Source organism: Cucumis sativus, chromosome 1 (assembly GCF_000004075.3).
Source record: "Cucumis sativus cultivar 9930 chromosome 1, Cucumber_9930_V3, whole genome shotgun sequence".
NCBI classification, from domain to species: domain Eukaryota; kingdom Viridiplantae; phylum Streptophyta; class Magnoliopsida; order Cucurbitales; family Cucurbitaceae; genus Cucumis; species Cucumis sativus.
Window position 1 is genome coordinate 6132322 of NC_026655.2, and position 19357 is coordinate 6151678.

At 30.1% G+C, this 19357-nt stretch overlaps 1 protein-coding gene across 1 annotated transcript; it reads right to left on the minus strand.

Moving 5' to 3' along the window:
* Nucleotides 1-5564: 5564 nt before the first annotated feature.
* LOC101205716 (probable serine/threonine-protein kinase At1g54610) lies at nucleotides 5565-9638 on the minus strand. Its single transcript, XM_004153954.3, has 7 exons — nucleotides 9134-9638; nucleotides 8718-9002; nucleotides 7479-7796; nucleotides 6716-6943; nucleotides 6526-6626; nucleotides 6312-6438; nucleotides 5565-6233 (listed from the first exon to the last, which is right to left on the minus strand). Exons 1-7 carry the CDS (start codon nucleotides 9434-9436, stop codon nucleotides 5910-5912), a joined length of 1686 nt encoding a protein of 561 aa, XP_004154002.1. The 5' UTR covers nucleotides 9437-9638; the 3' UTR covers nucleotides 5565-5909.
* Nucleotides 9639-19357: the final 9719 nt, after the last annotated feature.

Genomic DNA, 19357 nt, shown 5'->3' on the forward strand with positions numbered 1-19357 from the left:
ATTTCTAACATTACCATTATATGTATTGTATCATAGAACATTTGATTTGAAAGAAATAATCAAGGAATGGGATTAGAGGTGCTAGATTTATGCGATTTTATGTAATTTCATTGTAAATGTAATTATCTAAGAAAAATTAAAGTCGTGATACTTAAGTTTGTTAATTAAAATAATAAAGCAAACAGTGGTGAAAGATATTTTGTATTGAATCAATGGTGTGGGATTTTGTTGAGAAATTAAAAGAAAGAAAAAGAACATAAAAGGACAATATATAAGAGAAGAAGAAGAAGGTAAGGAATAAGGCAATTATTGAGAAATGAGTTGGTAAGGTTAGATGATAGACACGAAGACACTATTTGCTTTGCCATTGCCATTGCCTTTGCCTTTGCCTTTGCCAATGCCTTTGCCCCTTTTCTTTTCAAAGTTGTTATCTTCTTCACTTTTTCTTAGGTCATTAAAGTTTGCCATTTTGCTAAGTATTAACACTTTTTCATCATAATGCCAAATGCCAATCCTCAACCCCAAAAAATAATTATTATAATAATAAATTAAATTAATAATAATTATTATTATTATCATAAAAAAAAACCCTAAAAAATAATTCAATTAAAACCTTCTGTTGACTTCCTATAACCTTTTTCCCAAAAGATGGAACCTTTAAATTTTAACCTATATTATTCAATTAAACTCTCCTTGTAATTTGTCAAAATGAAAAACACATATATGTATCTTATGCTTCTTGGTTTTTTGTTTTTGTTTGTATATAATAATTTGTTTCTATGCGACCCTAAAGTTGGGTTTTCAATGATTGAGTCTTTGTCTTTGTAATATAGGTAGTCTCTTCAATCAATATTATTATAAATTGCAAGAATATAACATGAGGTAAGAGTGAGTTTGAGAGTTGTCATTTTCGTTTTCTTCGATCTTGTGCATTGTTTACGCGATGAGAAATATAAAGAGAGTTCGAGAAATCTCTACGTCCAAATAATGCATATTACACATTATTTCAACGTCTTTTTTGTACGTGTATATTTAATTGTGCGGGATCTTAATACTTTTTTTTCATTTATTTCAAAAGAAAGTTCTTGAAATTGATGATGAACGAAGTGTGTGTGTTTGGTGAAGAAAAAAGCATTAATTATATATGTTTCTTTTTTTTAATTTAGCCATGCATTATATAATAATTATCCTATTTTTTAAGATATGGTTGTTTACAATGGAACTTCATCTGTAATACAAAAAGGAAAAAGAGTGAATGGAGAAAAGATGAAGAGCTTTTCCACTGTTGGGGGCTTTCCTAATGAATAATAATACAAAATTGATTTCAAGCATTGATTGATTGATATGTAATTTTTGTTTATTTATTGTTACTATTCTTCTATGAAACCAATTATGATTGAAGTTGTGTTTTTTCGATTTTGATACGCAATTGGATTCATCCCACACCACAAGAACTGATTTTGATTGATTTCTACTTTCTTTCTTTTCTTTTTAATTTTAGCAAAATTACGAACACTTGGGATCACATTTTATTTTATCTTGTAAAAAGTTACTTTTTGTTTAGCGTCAGCAATGTCGTTTCTTTTTATATTACAATTTATATAAACATCTTGCATTCAAATATCCAATTATGTTTGTAATTTTTTCATAATTTCAATTTGATTAACTATATAATTAAAGAATGTGCTACTTTTTATGGAAATGATTAGAATGATATAGTCATAAAATTAAATGGGAATGGCCTTTACTTGTCTCCATCTTTCCATTAAAGAGAACTATACCACTTGGATTTTCCCACACCCTCTTGTCTTTAGGTTAAAAAAATATTTATGGTCAAAAAGTTATTTGGGAAGGCACCCATTTATCTTCAACTTTGGTCCTCATTTCATGATATAAATTTTGTGTTTTAAAATCATGAGTCTCGTTTTTAGTTTATCGACTTTTTTAGCAACTATGATGTAATAAAATTACAAAGATAAAAGTGATTTACGATCTTAATTATAATTTTACATTTAATTATTAATTTTACATTTAATTATTAAGTAAATAGGACTTTATAGTCAATGTTCTAATGTTTTTTGGATTTGATTCATGGACTTTCTAAAATTTTAATTAAATTAAATCAGTAAATATGTTGAAGGGAAAAATAATGGAAGCAACCAAAACGAAAAACACACATATATATGTCGAGCGTGGTATTTGTCACATTTACTCACTAGTAAAAGTACGTATGTTGAAGCTATGAAGTTTGATAATAAGACATTATGATGTAACGAGAGAAGACTTGACCTACCTAAAATTAGATATTAGATTTTTCTCTAATCTTAAAAGAGGTTAGGATTAAGTCTCTTAATTTGCCTAATCCATAATTGGCTTCTGACTTGTTTGAACCAAATCCATTTTAATCATGAACTTATTCTTTATAGTATTTTTCTAACCTTTAACCTATTATATGTCAGGCTCAAAATTACTTTGTAACAGCCATGAACAATATGTTTAAGTTTATTACGTTAGAGGTATTTAAATTATAATATATATAATTGAAGTATGGTTGATGGTGTGTGTGGTTAATGCTTAATTTTATGGTTATTTTATTAGATTGGACTCTATAATTATGTGTCATACTTAATTAGGACCTTAGATTGTTAATTAAGTATGGACTAAAAAGGGTAGAAACACATTCTTAATTGACTAGGGTTTGACGGAAATTTTAATTGAATTATTATATAAAAAGATTTTAGGAATATGGTTTCAATATATCTAAATAATATATGTCACTCTTTCTTAAATTCCAATATAGAGGAAGATAATAACTGCTTTATATAGTCATCCACGATCTTTCGATAATATTTGATGTGTTATTTATTCTTGAAAATTTAACGTGAATGATTCTAAGAGTTAAAAGTATTTTATGCTAGCATGTTAATGGTAAACCTATGTGATACACCATGTGAATTATTGAAAGAGTAAATAGGAAGAAATTTTCAAATAAAGAAGAAAGGAAAATTATTTTAAAAGAAAACTTTTTAAAATATTTACAATTATAATTTTCCTATACTATTATTTACAAACGGATACAAGAGTGGTTTATCATGGTTGGTCGTAGATAGACTATGATTTTTTACTATATTATCTAAATATTTTTCTTCATTTTCTATATTTGAAAATAATATAAGAATAAAATTTAGATTTTTTTTTCTTTTGTTAAAATTTGATTTAAACTTTACTAATTTCTTAAATGACTTTTTTTTTTTCTTCTGTTTCTCCTATAGCTCAATTTTAACAAAATCATGAAGAAATAAATTTTAAAAAACGTTAAACATAAAATATTTAATTAAAATTCAACAGTAGAGACTAACACATTTATTACTTTTTTTTTTCTTTTTCAATTAATTTCTAGTGGATCACTATATATGAATGAATTTAGAAATATATAGTAATTTCCATGAGTTAGTTTTCAATACCCTAACCATGCATTCTAATATTGGATGGATTTATTATAGCAAAAGAAATTTTACAATTTCCTTTGTTTGTCCTAGGTGTATACTACATATATCAAAAAAAAAAAATCTTATGAAAGTGAATTATCAATAAATATATATATATATATAATAAAATAAAAAGAATAAGTAGTCGAAATATGATTACAACAGAAATTAATGCATTTTCCAAAACAACATGATTAGAAAGTTTCAAACTACCGAACTTTTGATTGCTAATATACATACGTTAATTAATTTTTTCTTACTTTGGTCAAAAACTCATACATTACTGATGTATTGATAAAATTTACATTTTAACACATATAAATTTAAAAGTAATTTTAAATCAACATTGAGGTTAAAAAAACTTTTAAAAGCATCTCAAAGATCCAAAACTTGGGGTTTAATATTTAATAGGTCTCTCAACTTTTTACTTTAATTTGTAATAAAATAAATCGTTTATAAATTTAAATTTTTGAAAAAAATAATTGATTTATTCATATACATTAAAACAATAACATTGAGACCCTAATCTTCAATCCAAAAATTTGAAAAGTTGGGAAACCGAATAGTTATATATGAATCTCTAACAAAAAAATGAAATTGAAGTTTATATTTATCTGTAATTCTTTAGGTGACTTTTAGTGGGACAAAAATGATAAGAGATTAGATGTAATTCATTCGTAGTGATCTAAATGACAGATTGAGCCGACAAGCTTTAGCCATTGGAACGATATTTGTTTTCTTGTTTTGCGAGTTGTTGTTTTTGCACATTTACAACCATCAATGGAGATGGACGGTTCAGATCACAATTTCCTTCTCTCTCATATTCTCATCTCTCTCTCTCTCTCTCTCTCTCTCTCTCTCTTGTTTTTGTCCCACATCCTCTTCTTTAATAAACAGTAACACTTCAGCTCTTTTCACCAATTCATCTCCATACTTCAATGTTACATCCTCGTGTTGTGCTATCAAAAGCTTCAGTTTCACTAAGTACATATCTACAATTGTGTGTTACGACTAAAGATCGATTTTGGACACCATTGCATGCATGCATGTATGTATGGGTGGACTTACTTTATCACTCAGGTTTCATTGCTCACTTTTTATTTTAATTATTTTCAATTAAGCTAGCAATTATTAGAAGCTAAATGTAAATGAATTAAGTGCGAAGGTTTTGTTATAAACAGAAATGATCAACAAGAACATTGATCTATGAAATGAGTTGTCCAAATTGTAGGAGAGGACAATTTTTTTATCAATGATATTGGGCTGTGTCAATCATAACTTTGGGATTAGGTTCATCCTATAATTCTCTTTTAATTTCAAAGTCATTGTGTTTACTTTTTCATTAAGAAATAGTAAATTATATTATTTATTTATTTGACCTATTTTATCAAAATATTTATTAAAAATCAAACCCGACTTCCAATTTCATGGAGAATGAAAATTAATGTTTAAGAAAAGAAATTAAAAATTGATAACAAAATAGCGTGTGCTTGGAACATAAAACAAAAGAAGCGATAAAGAATGTGAGGCAAATCATTATAAGCTCTTGAGATGTAAGACCAAAAAAAAGAGAGAAAAACAAGAGCAAGAGAGCTTAAGTTTTATCGATAGAACGATGGACTCATAGTAAAGTTGTCGTAACCATAGGAGAATCAAATGTAACAATGGAAGGTTGCCCAAATTTGTTTGGGAATGTAAAGTGATGACAGAAACTCCACATGAGTTGGGTTTTGGAAAAGACTCTTAAAGAGTGAAGGTTAAGGCACTATTGAAACCAAATATCCAAAAAGGATTCAATAAAAGAAGAAAGAAGAAGAGAGTTGGGAAGAAGAAGACCCCAAAATGTCCTTTTAGCTTTCAGAGGAACTGTACATTCAGTTTTACTTTTTATTCTTCAAATTTTCTGTTGTTTTTTAATGTTCAATCATTTCTTTTCTTTTTGTTCTTTATCTAATTGAAAAGTTCGCCAACTCTTCATAATTAGCAACTTTTTTCTGAATAGAGAATGAGGAACAGAAATGAGTAACTTGTGAAAAAAGCGTTTTCATAGAATTGAACTTGATATGGATGAATAAATTAGGGTCAAAAGTTTCTCTTCATTTTCATAAGAATATAATTTCCATTTTCCAATGTCCATAAGAAGCAGTACATGCTTCCCAAAAATAATGACAATTATGATATTACTAAAAAGGCTCAGCAAAATGATGGCATTTGGAACCCCATTTTGCAAAAATATACACAAATATCCTCAGCCTTAATTCTACTTCTACCTTTGTAGATTATGTACCAAAGCTGAGATGGGGAAGAACTTCATGATTTTGTAGTAAAGGATTTAATCATTTTTATGCATTCTTCTCTATTTCAGATTTGGCATCTCAAAAACTCGATATGTATTTTCTTTTTTTTCTTTTCTCTTTCTTTTTATTTACCCCTAAACAACAGATCCATTGATAACCCGATTGATGGCTTCAATGCACGGATGAACTTTCGAGATGAAGACATCGAGGAGTTATCTTTATCTCCTTTCTTCCTCCGAGAAGGTCCCCCGGCAGCTACTGAACTTTTAACAGATCCTGACTTTGAACTAAAAATGGAGGAGCTGAATGAAGTATCAGCTGCCCCAAATGATAGATGGCCCCTCTGGGACGTCTCGTGTGGCGGATATCCCACGGCCCCATCTTGATGAGGTGGAGGAAACTTCTCACTCTTGCTCTTACCATTTGCATTTGTCGCATTTCTCCACCTCTGAATAGCAGACACATTCGTTAATAACTAATGGAAAGATTGAAATGTAGGGAGGATAAACAAGGAAGTTTGACTTACATCTAAGTTTGCTTGTATCTCTGCATTAGCTTCAGGAGCTGGGACAGCACGACCAACCCGATCCCGTCCTCTTACTCTCCTTCCACCACCGTCAACAGCTGTTGATTTCCCATTTAGACCCCTTTGCCTGAAATGAAAGCATAAATTGCTTGTTAAGATACCAAGACTGATCTAGATGATTGAAACACCAGCAAGGGGAAGGAGGGGGAAAAACCTTCTAGCTTCCTCATCTCTCAACTTTACATCCAATTCTTTGCTAGGAGGGTATTTAGGTAGACTTGACGGTTCACAGGCAAGAGGCTCGGTAGTAAAGAACTGTAATCAGAAAGATTAAATATATAGTTTTATGCAAAACTAAACATTTTTATTTTGCGTAAGCAATATTATGAAGCAAAATTACTCACTTCGCTATTCAGAGCAGCAGTGGCAGTACCTCTCCCATCGGGGTCCATTGTAAGGAGAGATTCGATAAGAGGTAGAGAAGAAGGTGGAAAATCTTTTAAAGTTTCTGCAATGCAGCGTTTGTATGGTTGTTGGGGTTTAAATAGAGTTGCATTTGGCAATTTGTACTTCTTCCAGTAATCCTCAGATGGAGAACCACATAATTTAAATATCTTATGGAGTTGTTCAACCTAACAGAAAAAGTTATCCACGATCAACTTCACACAGTGATGATGCATCAGTTTAAGATGAACATATATCTTGTAAGAACTGAGGTGAAAAAATAGAATTAAGTGTTGGAATAGACTCTTAAAACAGTTGCATTATGAACTGAAATTGGAAGTTAAAAATGTAAGCACAAAATCATTGTCGACATTTTTCTTAAGTACACTTCACTGTCGTCTGGTGTCATAATCACGTGCCCATTTTTTATGATAAAAGAATTTAAATAATTGAAATATCAAGCATTTTCTTAACATTTTCACATGAAAAGGATTTAAATGATTGAAATATCATGCAACAGCTAATGTATGAATTCTTTACATATTTGATGAAAAATCAATTATTTTTCACAATCATTAAAAGCTCAATAATTAATAGCATCATATTTTGTGGATCGGCCAATTTAGTTCATTAGAGACAGGTAAAATATAGTAAGAACCACAGAAAAATGTTACAAAATAAGAAGATAGGTGAGGAGGAATAGAGAGATAGAAGTAGCAATACCTCTGTCCTTCCTGGCATGATCGGCCTCCCAGCAAGCAGCTCGGCCAAGATGCAGCCAGCACTCCAAAGATCAACCCCTGTACCATAAAGAGTCGCTCCAAGTAATAATTCAGGAGGACGGTACCAAAGGGTTACTACTCGACTAGTCATATGTTGGTTCTGTTCAGGATCAAAGAAAGTAGCTAACCCAAAATCAGCTATTTTCAGTATTCCTTCGTTATCAATTAGCAAATTGGAACCCTTTATATCACGATGCAAGACACCTCGGTTGTGACAATGCTCAAGCCCCAACAATAGTTGCTTCATATAGCACTTGACCTGGTAGAAAAGTTACAGCCAATCTTTTAATGTTTTTGACATAATCAATGTGGCAAATGTCACAGGTAGCTACCCTCTGTAGTATGCAAGAAACCTCTGAGAATGCATTAGCATACAATCTACTACTTGGAAAAGTTTGAAGAGGCCTACTTGAAGTTAAACTAGAGTTTTTCTGTCTCCAATTATCTTAGATCACTTCACTTAACCAATCATCAAATTTGAAACGTAGCTATTTCTTGAGACATAAGGAGATGATAAACAACGGAAACTAAAGGGACACAAGCAATCTTGTTTCTTATTTTCTTTTTAACTACAAAATTCGCAATTCTGAAAGTATAAAATCATGTCTAAGTGAGCAGTATGCTTGTTCACTGAAAATTGAAATTCAGCCAAAGATTAGTATAACGTGGAAATTTCTGTTTGAGTCTCTTCTTCTCTATGTACAGAGAATCCGGAACAAATATGTGAATCCAAATGCACAGAGATGTCGAAGAAACTAAGAACACTTTTTTATCTAATCCAACCGAAACCAAATTAACTACAGGACAATATTAACTAATTTAGAATTTACTTTATATATCTCTCCGATCTTCTTGTAGCTTAATGAAGTCAAAAACATGAAATTTCGCAAGAAACCTGCTAAATTTGCTTTTAAGAGGAAGAAGACAAAAGGAAGAAAAATGCCAAAAAAAATCCAAGTATCTCATGCCCTTGCAGTAATATTGAAACACAGAGCAATAAGTGCGAAAAGGAAAACAAAAGCCAAACAGAGCAGGCCAGAACATCAACTCAAAACCTAAGAAAATTTCGCCGGAAAAATATCAATTACAATAAACAACACCGAAATTCATATTCAAAACACAACGAAATGAACGGGTTCAACCAATATTAGAAACAATCTGGATTAACCGGAACAGATACCTGAGGCTCCGTGAACTTGACTCCTTGACCGGCAGCAAGTCCGGCGAGGTCGTGCTCCATATACTCAAAGACTAAGTAAAGACTACACGACATTCTCGAAGTAACCAAGCCTTCAAGCTTAAGCACATTGGGATGATCGAGGCGTTTCAGAACCAAAATCTCTCTGGCCATAAACCTTACACTCTCCGGTTCTAAATTATCAAACCTAACCTTCTTCAGAGCTACAATTTTCCCCGTAATAAGATCTCTCGCCTTGTACACATTGCTATAAGTCCCTTGCCCAATCTGAATCACCACCAACAACAACAAAAAATCACACAAACTTCCACAACTACTGAATCAAGACAAAAAAAAACAAAAAGTGAGAAAAAAAAAGTGAGAAAAAAAAAACGATCACGAACACGTGGCAAGCAGACCTTAGCAAGCTTCTCAAACGTATTAGCTCGACGAGGCGTCCATCCTTGGATAACCTCGCCGGCGACAGCCAGTAGCCAAGACGGCCAACCTTGCTCATTCCTGTGGCAAAGGCCCGGCGAAGGCCTCCGACGCTCTACAGAGCAGGAATCCAAGTCCTGCCGAACTCCCTGATTTTGTAATGAAGTTGTGTGTTTGTTAACAGCGTGGATATGAGAGAGGTGATCGGTGGTGCGGCGGCGATGGGTAGGTCCTGATGGGCCGAGGTGAGCGTCGGCGGCTGGTGTGCCAAGAACGCAACCCATTGGGGAATGTCCCGGAGCTCATAGAGTGATGCTTTTAAGTCATGAAGGAAGGAGAAGGAAAATGGAAGGAGGTGATGATTATGGAAGAAGAGAAGAGAGAAGTTTTGGGCATTTGTTTGAGATTTTAGGAATCAGTGAGTTGGAGAATGGAGAAGACGGTGAGAGTGAAAACTCGTCAAGGCCTTTTCTTTTTTTTCTTTCAATTTTTCAATTGTTATTAAAATTAAGAATTTGATTTTTATTTTGTCTTTTGAGTGAATATTGAGGCCTTGTTTTTGTCTTAAATTACAAAAATACCTTTTGTAAATATTTCAATAATTTTGTGAATTTATAAAAAAAGTTCCTACTTTCTTTTTAAAAAATAATGAACTCACTTTGCTATGACAATTCTATTAAAATTTAACTACATTCTATTAAACATATATCATAATCTTCAATTAAAAAATAAAATCAAACCTAAATCTATCCTTACATTTATATCTTTTAAATAATAATTCATTTTTTTATCACCACTTCATATTAAACCATTGGAATAGTGTATACTTACTTTTATTCATTATAAGTTATAGGCCTAATCACAATAATTTATTATTGATTCAACTTTTTAGAATCAAAATTATCTTTAACCAATTATTATTTTAAAATTGACAAGAATGCCTAAATTTGTAACTTAACTTTAAATATAAGCAAAGTCAAATAATGTTTTCTTTTATATTTTTCTATTGAAAAATTCCCTTTTCAAAGAAAAGGCAGACAACTTTTTCTACCATTAGATATATATAAATAAATTTGCAGTCCTAATGCGTAAGGAAAACGGTAATTGATGATTATATTGTATGGTTTGATTTTGTTTTAAACTATATATAGATGTCACTTTCTTTTAATAAATATAATCAAATATAGTGATGGTTAAAAATCAGAAAGTCTAGAAAATTTTCAAATTCAAAGTATAAAAAAAAAAAAAAAAAAAAAGAGGGTAGAGTCAAAGAATGAGATTTGAATTTTTTTATTTGAGAAAAGAGAAAAGGAGAAAAAGAGAGTTATTGTGAAATAAATATAACCTACCAAGCTGAAAGTATTAAAAAGGGGTGTTTTGTTAGAGGAAGTTGATGAGCCACATTTATTGCTCACAATTTGAGCCTCACAATGGAGACCTACGTTTTGGTCTTATTTGGTGCCCAAAATAACAAAATTCCTCTTTCTTTTTTTTTTCTTTTGAATTTTAGACCAACTTTTATAATATAGTCCGACTTCTATGATTGATACACTCGTTAAAACATAAATATCTTACTATTTAAATATTTATATTAATCGTTATTATATGCAATAACTAACTATTGGATAAAAACTTTATTCATTAATTTATGAATCAACAAAAGTGGTAGTTTTTTTTATAAAAAAATCTCAATTAAGTTGAAATTGCAAGTATTTATTTTCCCTATTTATTATGGGCCCTTAGTTTGGTTTGGTTTAATTCTTTGATGTTAGAACATATATGTTAGGGTACAAAAATATATACAGAAAGGGGAATTGAGAGTAGAGAGTAGAGAAAGGGATCTCTTAGTTTAATTAACTACTAAACATGAATAAAAGTGTCTTAGTTAATAGATAAAGGAGGTAAAAATGGATTATGAGAAATATTATAGGGTTGAAAATCGATTTTAAAAATATTATTGTATAGTTGAATTTTATCATTAATTAATTTTGATGTATGAATTAGGGTGTTGAAAATGAGATGTAGGATGTAGGGAGGATTATTTGATGAAATTTGAAAATGAAGGCTACAAATATTGACCAAACAAAAGCATTCCACCAAAAACATTCTTAGAGAGGTTAGTTCTTAATTTATACAACAAAGTCAGTGTTTGATAGAGAACATAATTAGACATTTCGTAATGTTATTTTATTCAAACCCATGCTTTGGTTGACAACCAACCACCACTGACTTGAATCTTTGCATAATTCAAGGAAATCAAACTCACATATTAATCTTATATTACTTTTGAATATTCTTTCTTCTCGAATAATCTATTTTGTTTGAGCATAATAATCATATTGTTTGTTTATTAATCTAATTTTGTTTAAGCATAGTATTCAACTGAGTTTAAGAGATCCAAAATTTTCCAAACTAACTCTAACTCAAGTAAATGATAATGAAAAGAGAAGTGAGTGTTGTGTTGTGTTAAATAATAATAAATGGTTGAAGGAAGAAGTGGAGACACTTTGGTTTCATCTGTTTCCATTAAATCTCTTTGAAGCACAGTGTCATGCTCTACTTTTCCACAACAAATTTACATTTCAGATTCTTAATTCATTCCTTTCACCCTTATGAAATTTGTCTGTTTATTTTGTTTCTCTGTTCATAACAAATGTATATCATTGGAATCTTTTTTTGTTCATACCCAAAAGCAAAAATGAAAAATGTGTTTTTATGATGATGATGATTGGTGAGATAGCTTAAAGTTGGGGTAACCACAAAAAAAGATGAGAACCCGAAAGGGAATTTTTGGTGTTGGGGATTCAAAAGTTGGAGAATCCTGTTCTTATTATTAAACTAAAATCCTTTCTCTTCTTCTTCTTCTTTTTTCTTTTCCTAACTTAAGAATTCCCATCATTTTAATTTCTTTTTTCTTTTGTTGGAATATCGATTGAAAAAAAAGGTACAATTTCATTGAATAATTAGGTATGGATATATAAATTTTATAATATATCTTATATCCACGTTGGAGTAGAAATTCTCAAAATGTCGAAACAAACGGCTCTAACAAATATATGAGCAACACTATTACTTGATTTGTGACAAAAGTTGAAAGAAGCAACATTATTTACAAAGAAAGCGAAAAAACTAATTTCATCAACAAAAGATATATTGTATATTTGTCAGATCTATTACTCTCGGTTGAATTTATCTCAACAACAACGTAGATTAAACAAACAGTCTTTTTAGTAACATGGTAAACAAAACAAAAGGTGTGGATAATTATGAATGTTTGAAGACAAAAATGGAGGATGGGATTAGTTGTTTGATTGGTGTTTTTAAAATTTCTATGTTTCTTTCCATAAAAAAGGAGACAAATGGTCAAATTTTTTCTCATTTGTCTTGAATTAAAAAAGCAATAAAGAAGAAGAAGAAGAAAAAGAGAAGAAATCATTTAGATTTTGGTTGCTATTAACTCCTTTTGATTGTCACTTCTTCTTCAATCTTCCACACTTGTCTTTGTCTCTCTTTGCATTCTTAAATGCTTTCTCCTTTTGTTTAATGATTTTGTCCATCACTTTGCCCATCATTGTGTATAAATACCTATTTTTCTCCTTACACAATTTGACCATATCTCTCTCTACCCATAATCCAAGACACAATCACTGTCTTCCTCTCTTAGTGTGGCACAACTCATTATAATATTTTGCTACAACTGCTTTTGTTTCTTTTATAGCTTCATTTTTCTATATTTGTTTGTTATGGTTATGTAGTATACATTATTCTAAAGTTTCATAACATAATAAGATATGAGATGCAAACTACACATTTCATATGTATGAATATGATGCATGTATCTTAATTTTTAAAAAAATCACTCATACATCTTAAATTCTAAATTTATATAGGATTACAGAGTTATTCACTTAACAAAAAGAATCACCTTCGGATAATTAGATAATCTATCGATTTCCATGTTGAGTTAAGAGGCCAAACCTCTTCTCTAAACCATATTATGAGTCTAAAATATTCTTTTGTATAAAACACGTCCTATTAGACATTTGGTGAGCCTAACCCCTTTTCCTAGACCAATTTTGGTTTTTAGGTGTAACTTTTGGTTCATGTCGTGTTATTCTTTTAACATTTTTTTTTTCTGTCAATTATCCCTTCATTCTAAAATCACCAATAACATTAGTGGTTTTATTGTAGTGCTTCTACTGAGTTACAAAAATTGAGGCAGAAGAAGAAGCACAATTTTAGTAGGTTTGTGAAGTATTTTGACAATCTTGTTAATCTCCTTGCTTGAAAATGAATGTTGAGAGAAAGCAAGAACATGAATATTGAAATATTATTCATTCGAAGAACGTAGGCCAAATTGGAGAATTGCTATCTACTGATAATGTGGGCTGGGCATGAAGGCCCATATGGAACGTCAAGCCTATATCGGCCCAGCCGACGTGAAAGAGTTTGCCCAGTTGGGTGTATATCCAGCCTTCAAATTGCGCTCACAAGGCCTTCAATTTTACTTACGCCATTGTTTTTCAATCCCTATGGGACACCAGGGCAGATACACTCTTTTGGTAAATTCGCTTTTATTTATAAAAAAAAATTATAACTGATACATAATCGATATAGCAACATTTAAAAGAAATTGCAAATATACCAAAATCTATCACTGATAGACTCGTATAATTTATCAATGATAGACCAATATCTGCAACAAAATCTATCAGTGATAAACTTTCATCATTAATAGAATTTAACAAATTTTGTTATATTTGCAAAAACTTTAAATGTTAGTATATACTTAATTATTTTGAATCTAATTGCTAAATTTGCAACTATTCTTTTCTTTTCTTGCACTAGGTAGTACCGTAGTGAGGGAGAAGAGTAATCTGAATAACTCGATAATACGGATTACCCAACTCATATTATTGTAAATGTAGCAAAATCTATCATAAATTTGACCATCCATCAGTAATGGACTGAGCTTATCTCAATTTTGATATATCTATAAATTGTTTTGCATTTTATTATATTTAATAATAATATAAATATATTTTCTATATTTGCAACGATTGTTATAATTGTATTTTATTCGATTAGTCATTTGTGTTAAATTAAAACTTTTTTATGATGTTATATTTTTTATACGCACGAGTTTACATGCACCACGACTAGTTTCATGAAACAACCCATCAGTCGTAGCCCCTAACCCCTCCATCGTTTTTTGATGTTCCTATACTACAATTGGGCCCACCATGATCGTTCATACAATGTTGTAGAATGATAAAAGGAATATTTTATAACATATAGTTAGTTAATAAATTAATTAACAGTAGATTAAAATAGCTCCAGTAATATTTAATTGATAGTCTACAACTATTTCCGTTGTTTATGAAAGGAATAAATTGACATTTAAGCTTCTACCCAACACATATACAATCCCAAGAATCATATATATATTGATATACTAATATAATAAATACGTTTAGAATAACTACATATTATTACTATTATAACTAATCATTAGATATTAAAAGCCCATATATGGATTATTTGCAAGAACACATGGAATAACTTGAAGGAAGAGCGTAAAAGATAAATTCAAACTAAAAAAACGTCAAGGATTGGTGGGGCTATAGGAATTGTTTCTTTTTTGAAATTGTTTCTTTTTTGAAATTGTTTTTGAACCAAAGGGAATATAGTTTATCAATATAATCTAACCAAAGATTTCATTCCAAATTGATTAAATAAATTCACAATACAAATCAGTCCAAACATATTTATTACTTAATTATAAGGTAATCACAAAAAATGAAAAAAGGAATTAAGAAAAAGAAAAAGAATCCAAATTAATAAAACATAATGTATCCAACATGTGTACCAATTGCATGGTTCTGCACGGCGACCAAGTTGACAAAAGCTTATAAAATATATATTTATATATATATGCAAGGACAAAATGAGTCGGGTGCATGCATGTGTATTTATATTTATTGTCACAAAAATTACATAAACAAAGCATATGTAGTTATAATATATATGTGTGTGTGTGTATGCAACTGCTTTCTTGCCCTTGGTTGAAATCATATTGGTTCAAATTTTCTATTTATTTTTTCATTTATATAAATCATACCTTGATATTATTATTTATATAGTTAGTGTTTGTTTATTGATGGGCTTTGGGTTATTTATTTATTTATTTTAATATTTAGTATGGATATACTTTTTTTAGAAAAAAATTAAAAATATTTGGGAGTTGTTATTTCCGTTTGGGACAGCCCATGCATGAGTTAGGGTTAGGTGCTGAATGATGTGGATACATATTATTTGTTGTTAAGAGAGGGAAAGGGACAAGGCAATTCAATGGTTGAGGGGCCAAAGGCCATAGGGGGTTGCCTCCAGTGGACCCTGGCCCCATTTTTTGGCCGCAACCACCGCCCTCTCTCTAACCCACTGGTCCCTCCCCGGTTGCCCATTACTAAATACGGTGGTCGTGATCGTAGTGGTAACAATGACGACAACTACGGCGATCATCCTTTTCTCCTGCCTTGTCGTTTGTCGATCCTCTCACTTGCTTGACATGGGAGATTATTGATATTAGGATAATGTGAGAAATAACAACACAATTATTTCTCACCCTCCCATTTTGGTTTAAGATTTGTATTAAAATGTTAAGATCACCCCATTCAATAATTAACCATTTATAGTTGATAATTACTTATTGATTTCTATTGTTTATTTTGATTAATTTCAAAGGAAAGAAAAAAATAAAACAAAAAACAAAAAACAAAACCAGTTATTACTTTCACAAGGTTTGAAATTTGTTGTTAGGTTTAGGGTTTAGAGAGGCGTTGTGTAGAAACCCTTTAACCTAATTTCCATCTCTCAAACAGCTTAAATTATCATATGATGTTTTTTCTAACAAAAACTAATATTTCTTTGTTAGCTAACAAATTGTTAGCAAATCCACGAAAATCTGTGTGCTTTGTTAATATCTTTTCTGTTTACACTCTCTCATTTATTTGATTATAGATTTTATAACTACATATCAAACAACCATAAACAGTTCAAACTTTTCCTTTTTGTAGTAATGCTTCCCAAAAATGTTTGATAAAATTTTGAAGATGATTTCTTATTATCAAACGGTCTAAAAAGTATGTACTTTTCGACAAAGCACTTCTCTATGTAGTCTCTGCGATGTTTCAAGGAAAGAGAGAGTGAATAGAGTGGTCAATTCCATGGCCTGACCTTAGGGTTTTCTTTCTTTCTTTTGGCTTAAATAACTATTTTATATCTTTCTTGAAAAAAATTATTTTCCTTTTTTCCTTTCACTGAAAAGATAGACAAAGAAAAAGACTTCACTGCCTGAATTCATTCATTCCCATATACCCTTAATTAAACACACACACAAAGAAAGATCTCCAAACAAAAACAATATCCCCTATTAAACCATGAAAAATTAATAACAATACGATCTTCATCATGTCCTTTTCTCAATTTTTGTACCCATTTGCTTTGTGGTCAAGATTTTCATACTAATATCAATTTTTCTTTTACATTATATCTTGATCCATCCCATCATTGTTAATATAAATAAACAATCAAATAAACATATAAAGAGATTTATAAATAAGACCAAAAAAATTTAGATCAAGTTTTAGCTTCGCTTATAAAAATGATGGTTTGTGATGCTCGAGTATATCAACTTAATTGAGATCTTCTACTCATGTATGGATATCCCTCTAATAAAAGCTTAGAGAAATATATATAGAAAAAAAAAAAAAAAAGTTGAAATGACAGAAGAGATTAAATAGAAACAGTAATGTAGGCAATGGATAATTAATAGCTCTCTCCTAATAATTAGGCAACTAATTAGCAAACAGTGAATTGATTGTGGCTTTAAAAAGTTGGTACATACAATAATTAATCATTCAATAAATATAAATCAGAGTGGTATTAAATATAGAGAGATTCTACACAACTTGTCCCATTCATATACCAAAAGGAAAAAAGTAAATAAAAGAAAGAAAGAGTCAAAGGATGATGGTGAAATTTCGTAGTGATGTTATGTGAAATAGTACAAGACATAGGCCAAACGGAGAGAAACAAGACCATACATGAATGTCGGCTACCTCACACACACCATATTTTAAATAAATCTAAATCTAAATCAATTTTAAAATTAAATGTAGATTGTGATAAGTCCTTAGTATATACTATACAAATATTCATATTAATATATTAAATAAAACTATAAACCTAGGTACAAAAATAACCCACTTACCCACAAAACACAAACCATCCATCACTACCTTATCATCAATAAATTAAACAAAACTTAAAACTTAAAACTAAAGTATAAAATTACAGCATTTTGAAATGTATGAACTAAATTAAAACCAAATGGATAGTAGAAATGAACTTTGAAGTGAAGCAAGCTAGCTAGATTACTTTAATGTTATTTCATTAATGGATTAATTAATGATATAAGGTGGTGACCACCCAAATTAAATGAGAAGGGAGGGGGCTATGCTTAAGATGTTGGAAATAAAAGGCAAGAATGGTCAGGGGGACTACCCAAAGGGCTTCTACGAAAACCTATATTTTTCTTTCTTATAACAATAACACAAGGGTCCCTTCAAACACCAAATTGATGGGCTGGTAGGTTGCAAATAATTCTAATTACACCATTTCCAGCTATAATTATATTCATTTCCTTTTATTATTATTTACTATTTTCCTATATATATATATATATATATATAATTTTACATCCCATTATTTTCCATTATAACCATAAATATGAATTGGTACTAATTTATTTGGGGGGTGTGACATTTTTATTAATATAATGAGATAAATTAAAGAAGGGGGAGGGAGATTTGTGATATATGTATATTTATAGAATAGGACATATTGAAGATCAACTTTGGGGTCCAAAATTATCATGATGAGAACAATTCAACATGTGGGGGCTATGGTACACAACAGCTGCACAACAAGAAAACCCCATTTGATTATCTATTATCTAACTTTGCATCTCCCCCCTCTTTTCTTTTATTAATCTTAATCCCAATATATTGGTTTACACATTTCACATTCAATTATTGTTCATCCTCCCTAATCTCGTGCTAATTATTTAAATTACTCAAGTCATATACATGAGCTAATTCATTCACTCTTATGCAACGATAGATATCAAGGTTTTTGAATTCATGACTATATATGAATGCTTTTTCTACTATTTTCATTTCTAATGTGCGCTAATTTATACCAGTTGAGTCAGACTATTCAGAGGTTGTGTTCTTTTCTTGTCTAACTAGTTGTTTTAATAAGGAGTATCCTTATCTTTATTCTACGAGGTGAATAACTATGCACATGACTTGAGAAATGTCTATTTTATTTATGTTCATCATCCAAGTAACGTCTTGACTCACTCTATGGCATCAAAGTTATTGGAAGGAAAAACTTCTTTCCTTCCTTTTTCTCCTTAATTTCCATGTGTGGTTTAAGTCCCTAGTTCTTCTTTTGATGTAATTCTTTAGTCGGTTGTTGTCGTTTGTTTCTTTAAAAAAAATCATTATGTGAGTCATCTATAATTAAGGATAAAAATCACTATTAATCCTTTAATTTTTCCTTGCATTAATAAAAATTTAGTTTATGAGCTTTGATTTGTAACGACTTCGTTCCTAAATTTTATTAAGAAACAATTTAGTCTTTGCATTTTAAATTTTAGTTTAGTATCTATCCTAAAAAGATTGTGTTAATGTATATAACAAATTTTTTTCTTTTTTTATCTAAATAAATCGATAAACTAATTTAAAACTCAATACTTTTATAAGATACAGTAAAATAATTTAAAAAAATCTAATGTTGATAATTTTTTCATTGATGATTAAATTATTATAAATTTAAAACTACCCGAATTAATGAAATTGTTATAAAATTGAATGTTTACGGATTAAATCGTTGCTTAACCCAGCAATTATGTGTTTTTTTTTTTAATAAAAGAAAAACGCACGAAGGGGTTTTATTGGCTTTGGCAGAGCTATTGTTCAATTATTGTTTATAAAACAAAATCTATACTATTTAATCACACAGTTATATAGGATCTACTTGCCACTGTTTCTTCATCATTTTTAGCCAATAACCTTCTTCAAACCTTAATTACTTCTCCTCATTATTTTCAAATATTATCTTTCGCTATCTCCAATAAT